The sequence below is a fragment of the Vanacampus margaritifer genome, chromosome 6 (assembly GCF_051991255.1).
Source record: "Vanacampus margaritifer isolate UIUO_Vmar chromosome 6, RoL_Vmar_1.0, whole genome shotgun sequence".
NCBI lineage: Eukaryota > Metazoa > Chordata > Actinopteri > Syngnathiformes > Syngnathidae > Vanacampus > Vanacampus margaritifer.
The window spans coordinates 20,499,433-20,523,506 of NC_135437.1; the positions used below are offsets into that span (position 1 = coordinate 20,499,433).

Genomic DNA, 24,074 nt, shown 5'->3' on the forward strand with positions numbered 1-24,074 from the left:
TAAAAAACACAAAAAATAGAAAGGGAATATTATGCAAAAACGATTTTATTTACAAAATAAATGGCACAGTGTGGCTACACATGCACACCCATCCACATACAGTACATGGTTTTCAATAAAATCCTAAACAATTCAAGTCGAACAGCGACGTGACTCTTCTGACAACAAATATTGCCCTAGAAAAACAGTTTTACTTCGATTAAGGCCATTTAAGAGGTTGGAAGATGTGGAGCTCGTGCTTAAAAGTCTTCGCAGACCACAGTCAATGAAATCATTTGTCCTTTTAACATTTCAACTGGGGGACATACCTGAACGCAAAATTGACTTTTTGTGTGTGGCTAATAAGTAATTGGACTATTTGCAACAGTATAGGCAACAAAATTATTTGCGGTAATAAACAAGCCTGTGCACACTCAATTCCTACTTGTGCCATGTATTTTTCAAAGTGAAAATATGCCAAATTAAAAAGGTAGCACTAACACTCATCTCTTTTTAAGAGCGGGATCAAGTGCAATCCAATCGAGTAGTTGGTCTTATGAGCATTTTGAACTCGAACTTGCTGCATCTGACTTCTAAATTCCCTGCCCATTTTCCTCAGGTTTTTGGTTTGAACTTGAACTTTGAAAAGAAGAAGGTAGGTGAGTTTGACTCAGTGGTAGGAACGGCAATAAAGCAGTTTACAGCAAAGCAATTAGCCAGCTAGTTTACTTGCTGCAATAGAAGTCTTTCTCTGAGGCAGGTCCTGAGGCGTTGGGATGTGACCACCAGTGATCTCGGATTTCTCAGACAGGGCTGATGGTGACTGCTTATTCTTCATTTTGGCCTTGGCCATGTTGTAGTCGCCAGAATCAAAATACTTGGGCTGAGTGAACAAAAACAAGATCTTTCCATCTTGATGAAATGAGATCAGGTTGTCATCCTGATACCTACCCCTTTCTGAAGTCTTTTTCTCAGGAAATCAGATCCCCCGGGTTTGGCTCCAATATTGGCGTACCTGGCCTTTAATTTGGCCTCTTCTGCTTTCTCTGGACTTACGACCTTATCATCCATTTCCTGTCGAAACAACGTACAATGTCAAGTAAAAGTCCACAAATAATTCAGTGTAAAAACGACAATTCTGACAAGTGGCTGCATTTGTTTCAAAAGAGAACGTGAATACAATGCCACGAGGAAATCCATTTTGCAAAACATATTCAACGTGCAGCGTTTGCTTTCACGTTCGTAACAATAATGGAAATAATGTAGGATTAACAAGCGTGTTACATCACGGTGGCGAGGTTTCCACATTTACGATAAAAACGGTTGACATTTAAGTGAATGTAATAACTTGGCGATAGCATCTCTTTGGCTGCACTAGCCGATAGGAGCTAAAGGCTAACTAGCCTCGTGCTAACCACCAGCCACTTACCAGATTTATTACGCTAGCCATGTTAATTTTAAGATTTTCTTCCACAAAAAAAGGAGACAATTGACCTGTTCTTCCAACGTCCTCGTTCCTTCTGCCTCATCGGACGACATACTGCTCGTCTTTCAGGCGTTGCCTGCCGTTTAAAACCCTGCTGTCCGACCAGAAGGAGGATGAAGTGTCCCTTCCCTAGCAGCAGTTGGAGCATTAGCGTTTTTTATATTTGTGCTCTGGAGCCTGCTGACTTAGCAAGGTTAGTCAATCGATCCCAGAGACGCCAATCACCCGCGTGCACCCTAATCGACACCTTTTTATCTCGTTTAGACCTTAGAACCGGTACAATATTCTGCAACATTATTTACTAGCTTAATTACTTCAAGATAGTCACAAAAATAATTTTCGAACGCCAAAGATATTTTAATGGCGTCTGGGTCCATTTTGGGCTGCTTGAGTAAAAAAAAAAAGACATTTCTTTGAATTGGCTGTAGTTTAAATTAATTAACTTAATTTAAATAATTAACTGCTAATTAAAGTAATTTAATCTTTGTTAAAAGTTGTGGAGGGGTTTTCAGAATTTTTGCTTGATTTTCACAAACACGATGACGAATGCCATCTTTCATGATATATCAAAAATAAAAAGAATACTGTATGGTAGGGTGACGTTTGGTCACCCAACTGTATGGACACGCTTTAATGATATAACAGTACGGCCTCATCTAAATTGTAGTATAAAGAGAACAGGCCTACTAAAAAATGTATGGGCGGGGTAATTTTCAGATTCAGTAACATAAAAATTCTCCAGAACCACTGCAATTTTTTTAGCACCAAAATGTGTGTTGAGCAGTTTTGATAAATCTGCATTTCTCTGGCTAACACATTTGTGATTTGCCTTTAGAAAGATGCTCAGTTGTAGTACTGCATCCTTTATTACTTACTACTCAAAAAAAGTTGAGTTTGGGGGGTAATTTCAGAATTAACCTAAAATGTACCATAAACCTTTGGAGGTGAACTTAATTTGACCTCAAAACGTTTAAAAAGCACATGTGCAGCTGTTCAATGTTTCAGTACTTTTTGCGCAACTTACCGTTCTCTAAACAAGGAGGTGAATGGCGGGGGGTCGAAATTGAGCATCTTTGCTCTTAACTCAGATGCTACTTTCCTGTTGATCAATTGTTTGGTGTCATCTTGGTCTGACGGATGTGAAAATGTGAACATCACGGCCATGACTTTTTAAATACAGATTAAAACACAAAAGAAACAGCAGCAGTGCTTTTTTTTTTTAATGGCGAAGTGTTTATTCTGTCGTTTGCCTTTTTTGCAGTAGGGTTAGAATGAACACACAATAAGAAGCCTCCACATAGGTCTTAAGTAGAGCAATGCAACCAGCCAGTGTACAGCACTCAAAACTGAAAGTTTAAACACTGCAAAGTCCGCCATAAAGCAATAATTTTGTAGAAATGTTGCTTCCCAAGCAGGAGAGCCCACTGAAAAGTGAGTCAAAATAATTTGTTGTCACACAAAATCAACATATTTAAATATCCTCATCTCCCATGTCTGCATCCTCTTGTAATTTCTGCAACATTTTTTCTTCCATTTGTTTGCGTTTTCCTGTAAAAAAAGAAAAGAAAAGATGCCTCCATTTTACAACATGTAACATGTTTAAGTGCTAGTCAATCTAGATGTTAAAAAAAAACAGCTTTTAAGACTACGTATGAAAATGTACCTGCGTGTGGAGCTTTGATGAGGTGAATATTCTTCTTCACTTCTTTGATGGCCTCTTCCTTCTCCAATTCTTTGCCCTTCTTTAGTCTGCAACGTGGAGACAAAACACAATGCTATCCAAAGCTACCATATTTGCGCAAAATAGTCGGATAAAAAGTACATAAGACCGCAAGAAGACAGAAACGGCTGACATTGAAAGAAGTGCCCACCTGTTCATGATAAATCTTGCCTGCCGTTTCAGTTTTATTTCTTCCACCTTCTTCATTGCTTCCACTGCAAAAGTGACACAATTGTCAATTTGAGCAAACAAATGGCAAAAGACAATGTTGCTAAATGATAAAAAAAAAAAATTGTTTTAAACATGATCAGTTTTCTTTGTTTTTGTTTCGACAATCAAAAGTACATCTGTGCAATCGCATGCCATCCAACAAAAAAAGTTGCATTAAAAATAAAAGCTATTAGTTTGACAACTGTCATTAGATTGTACAAAAATAACTCATTCACTGCCATTGACGGCTATAGATGTCAAAAATTCATTTGAACTATTTCTATTAGTTTAACTTTTTTCCTACTTTTAATAACAAGAGTATGAAAACCTAGAATTATTTCATTGTACATTTAGAACAAATATAAAGTTTGTGATTAATCGTAAGTTAACTAGTGAAGTCATGCGATTAATTACGATTAAAATTTTGACGCCCCTAATTTTTAATAATCTTTTCTTTCTTTTTTTAAATCGCATCAGGCGATTATTATTTTTTTTTAAATTGTAATTAATTGCATGACTTCAATAGTTAACTCACGATTAATCACACATTATATCTGTTCTAAATGTACAATATTTTTTTTCTAGGTTTTCATTCACTTGTTAACAAAAGTGGAAAAAATGTTAAACTAATAGAAATAGTTTAAATGAATTTTTGACGTCTATAGCCGTCAATGGCAGTGAATGAGTTAAGCTTTGGTAACAGGTACTTTAGTCATATGTGAATGTGACATAATTTCTTTCAAAAACAATTTGTACCATACCTGTCTTATCCCACATCTCCCGGTCATATTTAACAGGTATATTTCTGCGTTTCTCGAACTCCAGAGCGTTATCCTGAAAGACACATAATTAATGATAACATAATTGTGCTACCCTTTAACAGTATATCTTCCAATATCTTTAAACTCACCACTGTCAATTCCTTTCCAGCTGCCTTTCGGAATGCTTTGGTCCATCTGGTCTTTCTGGGGTTACGCTTCTTCTTGAAATTCTTATGGCATTTTGATCTGCAGAATCTGAATGACTACAATTGTGTGGAGGAAAAACAGTCAAGAAAAAATTTGCACAATAATACTTTTTACAACGAGCATAAATATCCAAGTGAAATATATATTTTTTCCCCACATTGACAGTTTTTCTAGTAATATAGGTGTAAATTAAGAATAGGTTATTGGATTTTGGTCTAAATTTCAAGTATTAACCTTTAGGGGGCGCACTAGTCCATCATTTAAGGAGCATACAATAGTCAAATGATTGGGCCCCAGCACAACCTCGACTAATCAAAATGGCCCAGTAGCAAGAGTAAACGTTGACCGTCCACCAAAACACCCCGGTAAGAATGTTAGAGTCCATCACCTCGGCATCCGTCTTTGTTATCATTTTTTAACTCTGCTGCTGCACAATTAACCGAATTTACTGTCGTCCTAATCCCACGTGAGCACGTTAGATTCACGTTAGCATTAGCCCACCACACGGCGTCCCAAGATAAAGTTCAAACGCCAAATGACTTAACTATTGACAAACAAAAATGTTTCATACCTTGCAGTCATTTCGTACAAACATAACCCCATGTCCTGGGTACACCGGACCCGAACAGAAATAACACTTTTCGATGCGCATTTTCACAGCAGAAGTGCTGCGTGCTACGCGTGACAACAACAAGACAGAACACTCCCTTCTACTTCCGCTTTGGTGATAACTGCAAGTGTTGATTTCAAAGTTTACTGCTCCCTGCTGGACAAATGCCTAAATACTGGGCAAGCACAGGCTGTCATACAGAAAAGAGAAGCCCTTTAAAAAAAAAAAATTCTGTATTGTTTCCTGTTTCCCAAAAATGTTCATAAAAAATACAGCAGATAATTGAAATACGTTTTGATAATATAAACACGTTGTGCCCTTGCCATATACTATGTAGTCTATTATGTTTGCATTTTTTTTTAAAGAGCCTCTCGAGAAAAAAAGGCCTGTTGCAGAATTATCAGTTTGACTGATTTTTATATTTATATGTATATGTGAGTAAAATTATGTTTTTATTATTACTGTTTACTATTGAAAACATAATTTCCAAATTCCTACACAAATATTTTAATTGTGTACGTTTTTTTTTTTTAAATAAGCTAAGGTCAAATCCCCCCCCGAAATTTGAGTTTTTATTTTTTTTATTCCTTTAAATTCCCCCACCCCACCGCCATTTATGTATATAATACAACTATCTATTTCCAGTCAATCACAGGGCACATTCACACTTCCAATCACACCTAGATAGATAAATGTGCTAATAGTGCTACTGTCTATAATACTATATGCAAAACACTAAAACTGTGTTACCATGAATAATATCAATCCATATTCTATAATGTTTAATCGTGTTCTGGGTCAGGGGAGTTGGAGAATACCCCAGAAGACTTTGGGCAAAAGGAACACTACATCCTGTATGCATTTAACTTTACAGTAGCTACTCTCACACAGTTACAAACGTACTCAAGCAGACAGTGAAACCACAAGATGTTTTTCCAAGAACAAATTTTATTTATCATTTGCGATAATCTTGAGAGTATCAAAAAGTCGGTTGCAACATTCCAACCCATAAAATACTTTGTTTTGTTGCACTCTTTTGGTTAAAAGGAGTATTTTGGTATTCAAAAGCATGGAAATTAGAAAAAAACATAAGTTAAATTAACAGTCAAGGCTACTCACTAAATCTATATTTGGCACCTGAGTTAAATCAGCAAATTTATCTGTGGCATTCATGTCAACATCTGTAATTATTAATGAAGAACACAGAAAAAAATCAGCAGTATTAACTTGGAGAAATGCCACACTGAAACTAGCACATTCAACAATCATCTAAATGTAACATTTAGACCTAATTCTTCTGAAGTTGAAATCAGAGCAGTTTTGAGATCCCAAGTTTAAAAAAAAACATAGTAAAATGCCTTTCTACTAATCAAAACCAAATGGAAATTATAGCACATTTAAATTCAAATTGTGTAAAATCAACCCAAAGAAAATCACTAAATTCGAGACTTAAAGCTTCTTTGGTTAAGATAATTTGTATTACAAAGATATAAAAATTGATTATGTTGCTCTTCACACACACTGGGCTTCCATTTTGATAGTTTCATTGTCACACATGGACAGCAAATACCATGGAGGCATTCTTAACAATTCCCCATACATCACAAAGTTGAGGGGATGTTGGTGAACGTCATTGTTAGATGATGTGCGCCCAACGGAAAAATACCGTCAAGACAGACTGACTGACTTGGATCAACCAATTTGTGTCCACCTCATCTTGCCAAGGATCAACTGAATGAAAAGCCACACACACCCGTGTGAGGAAGCAGACAACTCTTTGGATAATAGCATCGGCGTCACCGCTGCACTTAGCAATGGTCTCAAAAGCAAACGGAACACAAGTCACGGGGACTTGCGCTAAAGCTTTCACCAGACTCAACTTTACACTGAGAAAAGCATTCAAACCAGCATTCAGAGGGAAATTTACATCAATGGCACGTAACAGTATTTTTGGCAAAGACACCCTTCATGTACATCTATTTTTGGTTGCCTATTATTACAAACTCTTTGGGTACAAATGTTCCTCTCTTTGGATAGAGTATGCAAAGCCCTTCCAGTATTAAGGCCGTGTTAAAGCTTTGAGTTCAGTGCACTGCAAATGTCCAACATGTCATACAACCCGAATAGTTTGACACTAATGCACTTGTTTTTTTTTCTTTCTATACCACAACACAAAAGGTTGAAAGAAAAAACAGGCAATGGTAAACAAAAGCTCTTTCAACCTCCAAAATATAAAGAACTCCAACAGAAGCAACAAAACGTGGTTTCACACATTGTATGAGAGGGAAAAGGAGGTAGTCATGGAGAGACAAAAACTGAGGTAGACAATTAACTCATTCACTGCCATTGACGAGTATAGACGTCAAAAATTCATGTGAACTATTTCTATTAGTTTAACTTTTTTTTCATTTAATTTTTTACGAAAACCTAGATTTTTTTTGATAACAGATATCAAATTTGTGATTAATCGTGAGTCAAATATTGAAGTCATGCGATTAATTACGACGAAAAATTTTAATCGTCTGACGCCACCTTTTTTTTAATTAGGGGCATCAGACAATTAAATGTTTTAATTGTAATTAATCACATGACTTCACTAGTTAACTAACGATTAATCACAAATTTTATATCTGTTCTACAATTACAATAAAAAAACTCTAGATTTTCATACTCTTGTTAGCAAAAGTGGGAACAAAATGTAAACTAAAAGAAATAGTTCAAATGAATTTTTGATGTCTATAGCCGTCTATGGCAGTGAATGAGTTAAAGGGGAAGGATTTTGCTGCATAACTCATATTGGACAAATGTTTAGACTGGTGAGGTCACATATGACATATCGTTGTCAAGAAATGTTTAAGGTTGACTTCCCCTTTAAACTCCAGAAAAACAAATTAAATATGACCAAATGTATCACAGCACATTCTTTAAAACATTCATCATGGGTGAGCTTTGGTTTAGGACAGACGATGCCACAAAGACCAACAGGTAGAATGTAAAAAAAAAAAGGAAACGAAATGTTGTAACCAACATTCATACAAAATCCTGAGGTAGATCTGAAGAAAATGTTCATTTCCTCCTTCACAGCAGCTGACTTCCTGTTCCTTTGTGCCACAGGAAATAACCAGAGGGCTCAAACCAGGAAACAATCGAGGTAGAAATGGTCATTCTTGGGGTCGGGTGATAAACGGAGTGCTAGCTGCCGTCCGAGGCGCAGCGTGGCCGAGCGGCGTCCGGCGCTGAGAGATGGTAGAAAACGCATTTCTCGTTTTCCACTTGGAAAGATAGCTTCGGCTCGGCGACAGCTGCATTATCCGCTGACCCAAAAGATTCGGATCTGGAGCTTTGGCTGGTGGACGGATTGCTCATCTCTTCATTGCTTTCCTCGTTGGAGTAGTGTCCGGAGTCTCCCGTCTCTTGGCTGCTCTCACTGCTTTGAGAGCTCTCGGTGTGAAAGGGTCCAAAGATGATCTCCCGGGACGATGGAGGCAGAGGCGCAGCGCCTAAATGCTCCTCATAGCGCAGAACAGTTTTGCCAGCTTCATACAAGCGGCCACACTCCTCAACCTTCAGACAAGGACAAATAGATATCAATTTAAAAACGTCTTTTTTTTTAAAGTTAACCCCCCAAAAAGTTGTTGACAATAATATGTTCTATGCAGTCCCACTAGTCTAAATACAGTATTCTGGTTAATATTGCGTTAGTGGAATATGAGTTAAGCAGCAAATTCCAGCAGTTTTTTTTTAAATCAATACACTGATCTGAATATATGACTGGATAGCCGATAGGCCAAGACTTTTGAGGCCGCCATGTAGCTCCTCCCAAGAAACGTTTCTCGGCATACGATCCTATACATTCACAGTATCGAAATTGGAAAACATTTGAGACAGTACTTAGTAGAAACATAAACGATATATATATAACTCGCCTTAAATACATATATAATTTATATGCTTAATGATGTTTACAGGAGGAAACTTGTATATTTTTATATTTTAAAGAATGATAACTGTAATTGAACAAAAGATGCACATACCATCCACTTGTTAATTATTATTATTATTAATTTTTACTTGTTAAAAAATAGTGACCACCCCGTCACAAACCCCGCCCCCCCCCCCTGCCCTATACTAACTGCCTATGAGCTGTATACGTCTAATCTGTACGTATACCGTATAGTTTATGCAGTAGTCTGCTCGCGAGATGGGAGGAGCAAGATGGCTGCCCTGTCGTGTATGGGCTATGGGCTCTCGAGTCATATATTCAGATCAGCGTATCAGTATCAGAAAGCGGCCATTTTGCCACTTGCTGTTGAGTGAAAATGACATCACAGTTGCTCAAGTAACAACCAATCACAGCTCAGCTTCAGAAAACAGGTGAGCTGTGATTGGTCGTTGCCTGAGAACTGAGCAACTGTGATGTCAGCTACAGTCGACAGCAAGTGGCAAAATAGCTGACCCTGAGATTGATACACATATTAATCAGAATGTCACGTTTAGACTAGTGAGGTAAGATATAACATATTATTGTGAAGAAATGGTTAAAGTTGACTGAAGAAGAAAAATGACTAATGATTATGAATGTGAGTATGTTGTCGGACTACTTACATCAATCTCAGTTGGTGTGCTGACATCTCTATTGAAGAGAAGCCACCGCTTGGTTTGATTTTTGCTCATGACAGGACCAGCACTATTTATCACCATGTTAGATCCACCCTGAAACACGTGAAAGTGCATTAGAATTGTGCTTTTTAAATAACACCACCTTTTGATGCTTTTTTGAGTTTCTCATCTCACTTTGGCATCTACGAAGTTGGTACTCATCATGGGTACGAGGGCTTCGGTGTTTTCTACATGGCGCTCGTGAGGCAAAGACATCGCTTCACCAGGCGGCACAGCAACAACCTTGTGGCTGGAGGATTTTCTGGAAAAAATAAAAATGCCAGTTAATGATAAGAGAAAGTCACCATTTTGTAACTTAACAGTGACATTGATGAGTACCTTGGTCTTCCTTTACTGATGAGTATCAAGGCACACATTACAATACAAGCCAAGGCGATGCTCACTCCAACAATGATCCCTGTCATAGATCGGTGGTCTATGTGGTACAGACCATCAGAGAAGACTGAAAAATAAACAAGACAGTCATTTATGATTGAAGATTAAGAATAGAGGTAAGGGTTACGTATAGCCCAGGGGTCAGCAACCTTTGCTGTAACAAAAAAATCTGTCTGGAGCCGCAAAAAACATTTAAACATTGTGATGACCAAAACAGTGTGTTAGTGTTATTTAGTCTAACGTACTGAGGTCCCAAGAGCTAATAGAGCTGCACCATAACAGAAAAAAAATATGCAGCATCAAATACTTTGAGATTAATTTTCTTCTACTTTTTGTCTTCCGTTTTTGTATTTTTTTATTTATTTTTTTGCTGTATTTTGTAATACTTCATTTTTTATACATTTTTAGACTTTTCTGCCAAATTTTTGGAAATTTTACGGACATGGTAATTTTCTGCCTCTCTTCTTTCTTTTTAGGACATTTTATGACAATTTTAGGACATTATTTCTGCCTTTTTGGCAATTTTGTGGACATTTTATGGTAATTATTACTTCTTATTTTTTGACTTTTTAGTTACTTTTTGCACATTTTATTTTCTGCCTTTTTTATTCAATTCTCTGACATATTTGGCAATTTCATGCACATTTTATTGTAATTTTCTTCTTTCTATTTTATTTTTTTTTACATTTTATGATCACTTTTTTGACATTTTAAAATTTTCTACCGTTTGTCTCCTTTTTTCAGACAACTTATGGACTCTGACATTTTTTGATTTTTATTATTTTCTCATGAATTAATTTAAACAATATTTTATCTGAGAAATTAATTAATTAATTTCTTCTTTTTTTTCGAGCGCTACAGGGAGCCACAGGAGAGGGACGAAAGAGCTACATGTGACTTCAGAGCCGCAGGTTGCAGACCCCTGGTATAACAGTATAATGCTGCATTATACTGTGTCACACACAATTGTAGCTGATGTGTTTTATGATCATTTTCAGATATTAGAACAATACAATTAATTTAAGAAAAAAATGTAATTTATATATTTCAAATGATCAAAAGTGAGACCTTGAATATGAACCTAAGAAAGAAGGAGTAGTTTTTACTCTAACTATAGGTTAATTACAAACTATTCATATAAAATCAGCTGCTTCTATAACGTACAAATCACATCATCCTCACCTGCAGTGTGCTGAAAACTATCCGAGTGCCAGGGCTTCTTGTTGCGTTGGACATTCCCACGTTTCATAGCCAGCTCGACAACGTCTGAGAAAGGCCCGTCTCCCACCTGGTTGGAGGCAGAAATCTTCACCAGGTAGACATTCCCTGGTTCAAGCTTCTCCAGAAGAGCCATTGTATGGCTTCCTGTTAAAGGTACAAGAAGGATCCATTCAGAATGGTCATATAATACAAAAAGAAAGAGCTGAGGGAGGATGTTAATGAAAAAGCACAATATTACTGAATACTACTGTATGCTTGTATACATTTTGTTGATTTTTTTTTTGTAATGCAATGCTCACCCTCTCTTTGAATTATTTGCCAGCGTCCAGCCAACCAGGATGCTTGGGAAGCGTAGAGTATGGTGTAATGTGTCACCACCACGTTGGGCTCTGTGGGCTCCTTCCAGGATACCAACGCCGTGTCGTCCTCGATCAAAGTTAGTCTCACTCCTGTAGGTGGCCGTCTGGGGGCTACGGACAAAGTCATAACGAACATTTACATATATAGGGCTGGTAAAAAATAAACAAAATAATAAAATAAAAAAGTAAAAAAAAGTCTACATAAGTTGACTTTAAAAATAGGTCGACTAAAATGTTCTACCTCGAAGTGCCGCCGGAACCATATTTCGGCCGTCCATATGAGACAGGAACAGGAAGTTATTGACCTCATGTAGCTAACAGCTAGCTCTCCGTTTTTTACTCATGGAATGCTATTAAAGTATTGTATCAAAGTGACCTTTAAGAGATTATTAAATTTGTAATGTTATAATGATGTATGTGTGAACTAGGTAGTTCGTGTTTGTTTACCTTAAGTGGCAATCGCTAGCGCTAATCGTGATTAGTAACCATTTAGCATAGGCTAATACCCTTATTTACTCATGGAATAATGTTAGAGGATCATCTGTAAGTGACGTTTAAGACACTATAAAATGTGTAACGTGAACTGTGAACTAAATGGTAGTTAGTGTTTGTTTACCTTAAGTGGTCATCGCTAGCGCGCTCATGTTAATCACGATTGCTGATTATTTAGCATAGGCTATTTTTGTTAGTGTTTAAATGCATAAGATATAGAAGATAATAAATTATGAGTACTTGTATTCATTCAATTCGATTTAGTCCAACCTTTATGGATTAACAAAAACAAATAAAAAAATTGAGGGTGCGATTATTTGAAAGAATAATCTCTAAAATAATCAATTTTAAAAAGATTAGATAGTGACAGAGCTACAACATATACATCAATAAAAAAACAATTGAGGTAATATATTTATCAAGGTTTCTGTGTTTGTAAATGCACATTTAAAAAAATTGCAGTCTACAGTGAATTGGGCTGACAAATTGATCACCTGCTGGTTGTGTGCGATGGTAAACCACATGGCTCCAAGGACTCGACATCTGATCCACATGAAGGCGTATCACAAACTCATAGCGAGTGTTTGGATCTAAATTTTGCACTGTCACATTCTCTTTGGTACTGTGGAAAATAAACATTTTTACCCAAATGCAGTACATAGCATAACGAAATGCACAAAAACTTATAGTTGATCTGTTCCTGTAAAAGAAAAAGGTTTTGGAATGCTAGCTTACGTTTGGAGGTAGCGGACGGCAGAGGCATTGTGCATGCCCGCAACCGTGTAGCGAACAGTGTAGCTGACGGCCTTCCCAGAAGGGAAAGTAGGACAGTTCCAACGTAAAGACACTTCAGAGGAATTGCTGGCCAAGACAGTCACGTGATCCGGAGATGGAGGGGTGGCTGCCATTTGGTCCCTAGCAGCTGTATACGGCCAAAGAAATAACGTGAGCGCCAACGTAAACAAGCGAGATTTCAAAGCAGAAATGTACTCACAGACACATCCGGGGGTACTGATGGCTCGGTCTGTCTCATAGCCATCTCCAGCTTGACTAAAAGCCAGGATTTTGATGCGGTATCTTCGCCTAGGATCTGGAAGACGTTACATATTTTACTTTAGCTTCATTAACATAGCAAAAGTGGAGGCGTTATAAAGAAGGTAAACAGAAAAATATAACACAAGGGGGTGAAGTGTGGCCTTCCCCCCATGCATGGACAATGCAACATATACAATAACAAGAGCATGAGAAAGATCAACCAGCCCTTTAAAATATATTTATATGATCAATAATTAAACGTTCCTACAAATCCATCCATTATCGGAACCATTTATCCTACCAAGACTCCAATTATTCCAGTCTGCTTTGGAATTAAAAGGACAAACTCTCAGACATCAAAAATACCAAAAGTCTTTGACATGAACTTACACAATTTGTGTTTTAACCTAAATAGCTACCGTTGCCTGGGCTCCTAAATCAGAACCTTTTAAAGCGTGTTAAGATTAGTTTTATGCCTTCCAGTGTGAGAGGTCATCTTATGGGTATTGACCATGGAAGGCGGGTGTCGAGGGCCGTCGTGGGGGCTGGGCCGCAGGGCAGCCTTCAGCTGCTGGGAGCCGAGGCCCATGGGAGCGGGTGGGGGTGGGTCAGCGGGTCAGGCCAAGATAGAACAGACGGAATCTTCGTGCAGGACTCTAGGATAGGAGGTGGGCCCCTTTTTGTTTGCCCTCTCACACTCTTCATCCCGTCCTTGTTGTAAAATGCAACTTGGAGCAAGCACAGCTCAAGAATTGTGCACAACAGTTAAAATTCTAGTCTGTTTCAATTTAATCAGTTTTATTATAATTTTTAATTTTAATGATACATTAAATAATAATAACTAATTAAAATAATTATTTATTATATTTTTACATATATTTATTAGATAAATAATAATTTTAGCCATAAATAATTGAATGTCAGTGTTTAAAGTAAAAAGAGGGATCACAAAAATTTGGTGATTCACAGAAAGCTGAACTATATTTTAATCAGTATGACTCAGCTGTTTCATATTGATTATTGGAGTTTTTTTTTTTTTTTTTTTACATGGACAGCACAGACAAGCAGTGGGGGTAGGGTACAAATCCAGACTCCTGTCTCATGGCTAAAGGTCAGTGGTCCTGTCCAGTTCTGACCAATCCCAAAAGTCTGTTGCATGTGTGTCGCAGTCCAGCTAAAAGGGGGAGGCGGCCAAAATCTGGCAAGGCAGGTCTGGCCCTGAACACAACAATAGCCGTGGGGTAATTATGCAAGTCACTGGATGGGAAACGGTGGCGGGAGGGACATCTGGACACTGACCTCTAACCTGGGAGCCTGATCCCACTCAATACTGCAAGCAAACTAAGAGAGGTCATCTCACATTGATCTGTGCCGAGGTTGCAAATGCAAATGCTGCACCCAATGACCCAACGGTTGAATAAAGCACACAACAGACGTATGCTAATGCTATCATCAGCCTCGTGGTCCGCTCTTACCGAGGCCGCTGATGGTGTAGGCGTACGTCTGAGCCTGCAGCTGGATGACGGGCTGGTCCGGTTGGCTTTCCTCGTGGTAACGCATGCGATAGCCAAGGACAGCCTCTATCTCTGGAACGGTTTGCCAGCGTGCCGCAATGGAAGTGCAGTTAAGCGGCTCAAGTTGAAGAATAGGCGCCGAGGGCACTGAAAGGGCACAGAGAGAGGAGCCATGATTCACTTTTGGAACATCACAAAAGAATACTAAAGCTTTGAAGCGCACAACAAAATATACGTGAGAAAAAAGTGGCTTCAAGTAACTATAGCTCATCAACACAAACTTATTTAGGCCATATTGGGGAAAAACAAGCTGGACAGAAGACACCAGGATGTGAAAAGAGGCTATTCTCCCCCACCGACACAGACGCCTGAGGGCCTCTCTTTATGACCTGTGACTGAGGCCGCGCTTGCATCATTGACAGCGGAGGGCAAAGGTTCCTGAGTAACCAACACAAAAGCTACAGAACAATGCTACAAGAACAAACTCTACACAGAAGATAGCCTTGAAGGAGGATCCAGAAATGGGATCGTTGGAAACTTGGGATTGCAAGAAAACTATTACGTGATAACTAAACATCATATAAAAGCATTGACAGAACTTTTAACTGAATTTATTATTCAATCAGGAGTACCCAAGTATCTTTCTGCAACTTTGTGTGAATAGTTTGAGGAAGGCCCTTTACGGTTCTGTTTCAGAAAAAATGCGCTGAGATGAGTTTGGTGTGTAAAGAAATTACTTATTGTAACTAGAAAAATTCAGCAAAAATGTGCTTAGATAACCGATTCATTTTCACTAAAAGGAAAAATATTGGCACTAAAATTAGAAAAAATAGAAACTCCAGCTCTACATTTGGGGGATTTTTTTTTTAGCATATGATTATTGACTAACTTTTAGGATTCGTAAAATATTGCAGTTAAAAAAAAAATCGTAGTCAATAGAAATCTTTGTTTTAAAAATCTAACAAAACTTATTTAAGTTAAATAAAAACTTAAGTAAATAGCTCCCTATTGTTTTCTAAAGTAAATAGTTTTACAAAATTTCTAAATATCTCAAGTATTCAAATTTTACTTATCTTAGTTTTAAATTCAAACAAAAACAGAAGTTGCAGAGAGTGCCCAGGGTCAGCAGCATCACTGAAAATGTAAATAATTAGTTCCCTGAAGCTAACACTTTTTTTTTTTAAAGGATCTATTATCGGCCGTATGATTGTTCAAAATGGCCGATGCCGATATTCGTCAAAATGCTGAATACCGGTGCCGATAATCGGTCTATCCCTGTCAAACCCCTTTTAGATGACGTAGAAAAGAGATTGTGAGCTTCTCTAAAATAAGTCACCTCTAACCTTACAAATGGATGAAGTTCTTAGATTTATCCAACAGGCGCATAATTAAACACTTATTCACCTTTGCGACTGGATGTCTTGGGTGTGCGGTGGGATGTCCACGCTGAGGGCTCGCACCAACCCATGCGGGTGGCTGCAGCCATGCGGAGCAGGTAGATGGTGTCTGGCTGGAGGCCCTCCAGGAGATACTCGGTGCTATTCTGAGGCAGCTCCACAGAGATGACGGTGTTGTCCGCGGCGGTGCGGTAGGACAGCCTGTACGCCGACACCCGCCCGCGGCTCACTTTGGACGGAAGCTGCTGCCAGCTCACCTGGATGTCTGTCGAGTTGTGGCTCATCAAACGTAGTTCTGGGGTACGCAGAGGCACTGGGAAAGAGTACGTTTAAGAATGAACACATTGATCTAACTGAACAAACAGTCCGATTAGTATTTTCTACTAATACTCAATGTACTTCAGAAGAGTAAACTAAACTAGCAATGGTAAATGACAAACCCCGCCCCCTTCTCACTCTGAAGTTGCTGTGTACACACAAGATTTACATTCACCTTAACTAAACTGTCAGAGTGATTTATTGCAAGGAATGCTGCGAGTCTCAAAGCTTACCATCCTCCAGGGTGTGTTGACTGACTTGATCAGACATACGACTGGCTCCCATTGGCATGTAAGCCACGATGTAGAAGCTGTAATTCCTGGCCGGCTCAAGGTCATCGATAATGTAACTGGTTGTGTCGTTGCCAATCACAACTTGGTATTCCTCGTTGTTCAGACCTGACGGTGGATCAGAGAGCACGTTAGGTTTGTCAATTGCAAAAACGTAAACACTAAATGTGATTCTTTTTTAATGTCTCTGTCTCAACATTATTCTTTTCGCAAACTACCACAAAAATCATAATATTTTTTACATCATACTTATTATTGTTAATCAGTGTTTCTGATAACGATTCCCAACTCAGTATGATGCCGCACAGTTAACAGTTGACAATATGTTATATGTGACCTCACTAGTCTAAACATGACATTCTGATTAATATTACATTTGTGGAATATGAGTTATGAAGCACAATCCAGCTGTTTTTATCCATCTTAGGGGGCGGCCATTTTGCCACTTGCTGTCGACTGAAGATGACATCACAGTTGTTCAGGGATCAGGCAACGACCAAACACAGCTCACCGGTTTTCTGAAGCTGAGCTGTGATTGGTTGTTACCTGACACATGAGCAACTGTGATGTCATCTTCAGTCAACAGCAAGTGGCAAAATGGCCGCCTTCAGATATTGATTAAAAGAAAAACTGCTGGATTTTGCTGCTTAACTCATATTCCACCAATGCAATATTAACCAGAATACCGTAGTTAGACTAGTTGGGCTGCAGAGAACATATTATTGTCAAGAATTTTTTGGGGGTTGACTTTGCCTTTAAGTAAAGACTTGCCAAGGACAGCAAATCACAAAAGACACTAATCAATTTTTTTACATTCTTTATCTTCAATTATTATTATTTTTTATTGTATTTTGATTTTAATATTCTTCTTATTTTATATCACTACATAACCTTCAATCCAATTCTTCATCTTTACATTCTTGATCTCACCTTCGGCCTTCATATAATGGATGGAGTAGGCGATGACTCTTTCCGCATTGTAGAGCGGTCTCTCCCACGCCAGCAAAATGGCCGAACTTGAGATGGTCTCGGCGTGGATGTTCCTCGGAGCGCTGGGCCTGTCCTCTGACATAACCACAATGAGGCGAGCCAAAGACAGCACAGAACCCTGTTCACTCTCGGCTATGCACTGATAGATGGCGTCGTCCTCGGGGATGATTTGGGTAATCACCAATTTACTGTGGAGAGAAAAAAACACAATCAATACAAGGCATGAATCCCTTCAGCCAATTTGTGTAATAAATCGTTTTTTAATACCTTTTTTTTTTTTTTTTTTTATATATATACATATATATATATACATATACACATATATATATATATATACATATACACACATATATATATATATATATATATATATATTTTTTTTTTTGTATGTGGGTGAGTATGTGTATGTGCGTGTGTGCGTGCGTGCATGCGTGCGAGCGTGTGTGTATTCATCAGTTCACCTAAAGCCCATTAAAAAAAATCCCATACTAATAATATAATATAATAATAAATTGCCAAATGCAGAAACATCAATATAAGTTATCACGATGTAGTGGCTCTCGCTAACAGACAGAATTAAGTAACCAGAATTAGGTTAAAAAATTCTATATACGTAGACCATGTTTCTATAAATTTTGATATTTGGTTTTTATTTGAGGCAGATATTTTTTCCATTAAAATGTGATTTATGAGGAGGTTAGACCATTGGTCGATATTCAGAGTTTGTTTATTTTTCCAGTTAACAAGAATTGTTTTTTTAGCGATAGTAAGGGCTACAAGTGTAGATTGAAATTGAAGTTTTTTAATACCTGTTGTACATCTTAATTCGTCCATTTAGATGAACCTCTTCACCGTTTTTTAACCAGCTGATGCGGGGTGGGGGGACTCCCTCGGCTTGGCAAATAAACCGGGCAGTGCCGGCTCTTGGACGGGTTTGGCTCTCGGGCCTCTCAACAATAGATGGTGGCACTGAAACAGCGATTTACAACAAATGGGTTACAGTAAGTCTCGCTAATACCTCACATGTTATTTTAACCCGTGGGCAGTATTTTATTTTGAAATGGCTTGGTCAGAACCAACAAAAAGCCAAAAAATGGTCACAATAACGCCTAGGGGTTAAACAGCAAGTCAAATCACAATATTGTTATTAATTGAGTGTACCTTGCACAGTGAGGTTGGCAGCAGCTATGGTGTAATTGCGGGTTCCGGGGGTGGTGGCTCTGCAGAGGTAGACGCCACTGTGCTTCGAATTGACGTCTGTTATAACCAGGTTCCCGTTGCCCAACACTTTGGCTTTGTATACATCGATGGGTTTACTATCGGCGCGGCTCCAGGAGATGATGGGCCAGGGGTTTCCGGTGGCTAAGCACTCTAGCACCACGGTTTGGCGAAGAGAAACTGTCATGTTCTGAGGTCCGGCTATGATTTTGGGCCTCTGCCGGGTTTTAGCGCCCACACCTTTAATAAAAGAAGGAACGTTATTTTTTTAAACAAATTCGCCAAGTCACACCAGTGAATGATTAAAAGCAAGTTAGTGTCACCTTGACTGACTGTCAGCTTTGCCTCTCGACTCTTCTGTCGACTTCCGATGTTAGTTGCAACACATCGATACTGCCCAGCATCCTTCAGTTGTACATTGTGGATCTGAAGAACTCCATTGGGCAAAACAGTGATTCTGCACACAGAAGGGTCAAACTAGGGTCAAACTAGGTGTGAAAGAAGAGACTGTAGTATATTGTTATTTATTTCTAATGGCCAAATACTCTAATACGTTTCCATGTAGCATGGTTGTGTGTGTATTGAAATAGCGCCAGGCTAATTGAAGCTACCTGTCTGTTTGTAGCGGCAGTGTTCTTTGGTTAAACTCCCAGGTGATGGTGGCAGGAGGTCTGGATGTTACTGCACACGAAAATCGGGCCACCGAGCCCACAGTCACCTCCATAGGTAACGGGTGTAACAAAAACTCTGAAATACCTGAAAAGGAATTGAAAATACAAATCAAAGGAAGAAATGGCTGAAAACATTTGTATAAGGCAGAACATGCAGAGCGCTGACTTTGATTACTTACTGACTTAATATGCTGGTCAGGATCAATTGAAGAATGACACTGACTAGCAGATACTTTGTTATTCGGGGTGTTTAAAAAAAAAATGTTTTGCCAATATATCGCGATATTATCGTGCACAATTCTCGTATCGATTCAATATGCGGCCAAATCGATTTTTAAACATCAATTATTGATGGAAAGATTTAACAAAACATCTTACTTGAAGTTAGCTTTCAAACCAAGAATGCCATCTAGAGGAGTCAAAAAACATCACAGGTGTTTCATGAAGCTTCATTTGTCTATCACTACTGATAAGTATTTTCAAAATTTAAATAAATAAATAAAATCGCAATAATCGATTTATAAATTCGTATCATGATTAATCTGTATCTAATCGAATCGTGACCTATGAATCGTGATACGGATCGAATCGCCAGGTACGAGGCAATTCACACCCCTATTTGTTATGTATTAAAACTAATAATCAAAAGTTGGATCATTGATAACTCCTTAGTTCACCGACGACGTAATATGAATCAAGTCTTTTAATTATGCAAAATATTTCCTTTAAAGTGGAAGTCAACTATAAACATTTCTTGACCTCACTAGTCTAAACATGACTATTCTGATTAATATTATATTTTTGGAATACGAGTTATGAAGTAAAATCCAGCCATTTGTATCCATCTCACTTGCTGTCGACTGAAGAGGCAACGACCAATCAGAGCTCACCCGTTTTCTGAAGCTGCGCTGTGATTGGTTGAAACATTGATGTCATCTTCAGTCGACAGCAAGTGGCAAAATGGCCGCTCCCTGAGATGGATTAAAAACGGCTGGATTTTGCTGCTTAGCTCATATTCCACAAATGTAATATTAACCAGAATACCATATTTAGACTAGTGGGGCTGCATACAACATATTATTGTCTTTTTTTTTTTTTTTACATGCTAGGATTGGGCAAATTTTTCATTGTGTGTGGTCAATGCGCTCCATGTGCTTTTCTTAATGTCTCACAAACACAAAACTCCAAATCTCCATTCATGTGAAGGGTCCTCTTCAAAATATAACCAATGACCTTCACTCATTAAGGTGATAACTCTAACCCTTCCCCCTGCACACACAAGAAACAAGTCAATATCATGTTAAAGAAAATCAATACCCCATTCTCCCCAATGAAAGTCCACATTGAAATCCCGATCTTTGGGAACACCAAATTAAAAAGGAACCATCTAATTTACAAACGAATCTCATCTATCATGCACAAAGAATGACAAGCCAATTAAGACATATATGTGGCAAATCACCATGACATATCTTGACGGTGTGTATTTCTTACCTATTCGTAAGAGCTAGCGTACTTGATTACACAACCTCAGGATTAAAACAACTTTGGCCTTGGATGAAAAGTTGCGTTCCAAATATGTTGTTAAATCTCAATGCGAAATGAGTAGAAACTGAATGGGGCAAATCAATGTCTAGGTCAAACAGCACAAAGATTTCTCTTTAGAGGTCAAAGCTAAATTCAACCACGTGTCTGTTGAATCTTATGTTTCTTTTCGTATCTGATATCAATTGGTAGAACACAACAACATGTACTTTGTTTTAGGTGGACATTTTAACATTCTGGCAGACCTATGTTCTATCAGGAATTATAATGAAAATGTTGATCTGCTCAGAAGATTCCTAGCATAAAGCCTCCCTGGATGGATTTTCGAAGGCCATAATCACTCACTGTGGTGTATTAGGCATGTTCATTCACAAGAGAAAGTGTCCCACATTCAACAAAAGGCCTCTGCCTGACAGGGCAACACAGGGGTCGACGCAGTGAAAGGGTTCGTGTCCTGGGAGCCGACACAGCAGGCCGGCCCAGTCGCAGCAAGCCTGTGACATCACAAAGCCCTTCTCTGCTGACCTCTGAACCCCAGGACCTCTGGACAGAAGGCAAGCAGCAATGGGGGGGCCCATCCTCCAACTCCACGCCCACAGATGACCAAAACCTTTAACCCCTTCTCTCACAAAAGACTGGACGCTGGACTAAACTTGGACTTTTGGGGGGCTTTGTGTGGTCTTTTTTTTTTCAAATTTTCTTGAATAGACAATAACCATAAACAAATCAGCATAGTAAATGCCATATACCAGTACTTGCAATTAGCTCACATTCATATAAATCTTTTAATTGCGCTCATAATTTGAGCTGTGATCAAAAATGTAGGCCTATACCTTCCTGTCCTCACTGTCAGTGTCATTATCAGTATATTTAAGCTACCCACACACATAATCACCCACATACAAAAAAACAAAATTAAATTAAAAAAACAAAAAAACAAACAAAAGGAGAGCAATGATGATGACATGTCAAATCGGTAAAATTACCAAATGAGCAATACTGAGCTCTCCAGAAAAAAAAAAAGAAAAAAAAAAAGAATAAATAAATAAATAAATAAAAAATTGCAATTAGTTCACATTCATATAAATCTTTTAATTGCGCTCATAATTGGAGCTGTGATAAAAAAATGTAGGCCTATACCTCCCTGTCCTCACTGTCAGTGTCATTATCAGTATATTTAAGCTACACACACACATAATCACCCACATACAAAAAATTAAAAAAATTTAAAAAAAATAAAAAGGGGAGCAATGATGATGACATGTCAAATCGGTAAAATTACCGAATGAACAATACTGAGCTCTCCAGAAAAAAAAAAGTATATTTAAGCTATCCATGTTGGTTTCCATGACAGTCGTTAGGGATATTCCTCCTCAATCCAATGAACAACACGCATGGTAGATCAGGCCCATTGAACAGGCACAGCTGTCCTGGCCACTGATATGTAGACAAACAAATGTGCTCCAAACCTAGTCTTTTCTTCTGGGGTGGTCAGGGGTACTCCAAACAAAGCCTAAAAGGCAAACGGCCTTTCAGAGATTCCTCTGTGTAGCGGACCATTCAGCAATTACACAGCGCTGTAGCCAGTGGGGACAATGTCATGCCACTGACCAAACGAAAGCCAAGGTTATTTTATTTTTATTTTTTTGGGGTTGTCATCAGACTTTGGACTCCATCTATGTTTCATTAAAAAAAAAAAAAAAAAAAACTAGACTGACACCTATAACTTCAAGTATATCTTATTCTGACCAACTCTGGCATGGAAACTGTTGACTTTGAGAAAGAAAAGGGGAGGGATACATCGTCATGGGTTATTAATAATAACCCATGAATTTGCCATCCAGATGTGTGCATGATGACACCGTCACCTGAAAATTGCCTCATATTATTCTGAGTGCAGGTTTTAAGAGGCCACTACTTACTTGCGATAGTCAGACGTGATCTTTGGCTAAGTATGGCTCCAAATTTGTTCTTGGAGAGGCACTGGTAGAATCCTTCATCCGACTCCTCCTTGGTATGCTTTATCTTTGGTATGTACAAGGAGCCATTTGGTAAAAGCTGGATGTGCTCACTTTCTGCCAAGTGAAGGCCATTTTTCAGCCACTTGATAGTGACTGGAGGCTGCCCGTGAGCCTGGCAGTCCAAGACAGCAGGGTCCTTTGGTAGAACGGTCACATCACTAGGCTCTGTGATGAATGACAACTCGCTGAAACATAAAACACCTGGAGAAGAAGAATGCAGCATTTCATTGTAGAATTCCCAACAGTAGTAGAAGGTGGGTTGATTATGTAATAAATAAAGTGCATCAAATATACAGATTGTACGATAAAGTCATCACCTTACATCACGAAACTACACAACAAACTGAAACCAAATGGATGGCATGTATCGTGTCCAAAAAGGCCAGAAAATGGCTCATACAGTATCACAGATAAGTTAAATGTAAACACTAAGATAATGCACAACAGAAGATTGCCATAATGATGTCCCAGTCTGTTCCCAGTTTGAAAATCTGGCACATAAATATTGTATTATGCGTGATCAAAAACAAAGGACAAAATGAGCAATGCCTTAGGACTAAAAACAAACAAACAAAAACATTTTGGGAGTTAGAACTGGAGTGGATAAAAATCGAAAGAACTTCTGATGCTGGAAAAGCTTTTTTTTTTATTCTATGCAACATGGTCATAAACAAACAGCAAGTTATTTCAGCTTGCTCGCATTCAAAAGCACAAGTCACGCAACTAGAGTCGACAAGGATGGACACGACATTGCCATCCGTGCGCACACGAGCTACAAGACACTTACTTGGTGAATGCAGAAAAAGAACCGAAAACAGCAACACTTTCATCTTAAACTTCGCCATTTATCCACAGTGCAGTCTCATTTTGCCCTGAAAGCGAACCTCCGCGCTCCTGCGTGCAGCTTGGAGGTCCCCCAGTCACGAATGCTCGCAGCAGAGCAACTCCAGCAGTACTGGGGTGCAGGGTGGGGGC

At 38.5% G+C, this 24,074-nt stretch overlaps 3 protein-coding genes across 3 annotated transcripts; all 3 read right to left on the minus strand.

Annotated features, from left to right (window-relative positions):
• Positions 1-27: 27 nt before the first annotated feature.
• LOC144054276 (cAMP-regulated phosphoprotein 19-like) lies at positions 28-1,685 on the minus strand. The gene is made up of 3 exons (XM_077569554.1): positions 1,474-1,685; positions 931-1,053; positions 28-862 (listed from the first exon to the last, which is right to left on the minus strand). Exons 1-3 carry the CDS (start codon positions 1,516-1,518, stop codon positions 692-694), a joined length of 339 nt encoding a protein of 112 aa, XP_077425680.1. The 5' UTR covers positions 1,519-1,685; the 3' UTR covers positions 28-691.
• A 998-nt stretch (positions 1,686-2,683) lies between these two features.
• Positions 2,684-5,103, minus strand: rsl24d1 (ribosomal L24 domain containing 1). The gene is made up of 6 exons (XM_077568371.1): positions 4,935-5,103; positions 4,306-4,419; positions 4,157-4,229; positions 3,337-3,400; positions 3,129-3,214; positions 2,684-3,013 (listed from the first exon to the last, which is right to left on the minus strand). The coding sequence occupies exons 1-6, from the start codon at positions 5,013-5,015 to the stop codon at positions 2,937-2,939; spliced, it is 495 nt and encodes a 164-aa protein (XP_077424497.1). The 5' UTR covers positions 5,016-5,103; the 3' UTR covers positions 2,684-2,936.
• A 2,400-nt stretch (positions 5,104-7,503) lies between these two features.
• prtgb (protogenin homolog b (Gallus gallus)) lies at positions 7,504-24,059 on the minus strand. The gene is made up of 19 exons (XM_077569560.1): positions 23,887-24,059; positions 23,001-23,300; positions 19,474-19,618; positions 19,186-19,319; positions 18,806-19,102; positions 18,454-18,613; positions 17,585-17,832; positions 16,598-16,762; positions 16,054-16,359; positions 14,611-14,796; positions 13,095-13,190; positions 12,836-13,022; positions 12,595-12,722; positions 11,549-11,719; positions 11,211-11,393; positions 9,972-10,095; positions 9,768-9,894; positions 9,579-9,686; positions 7,504-8,537 (listed from the first exon to the last, which is right to left on the minus strand). The coding sequence occupies exons 1-19, from the start codon at positions 23,942-23,944 to the stop codon at positions 8,166-8,168; spliced, it is 3,495 nt and encodes a 1,164-aa protein (XP_077425686.1). The 5' UTR covers positions 23,945-24,059; the 3' UTR covers positions 7,504-8,165.
• Positions 24,060-24,074: the final 15 nt, after the last annotated feature.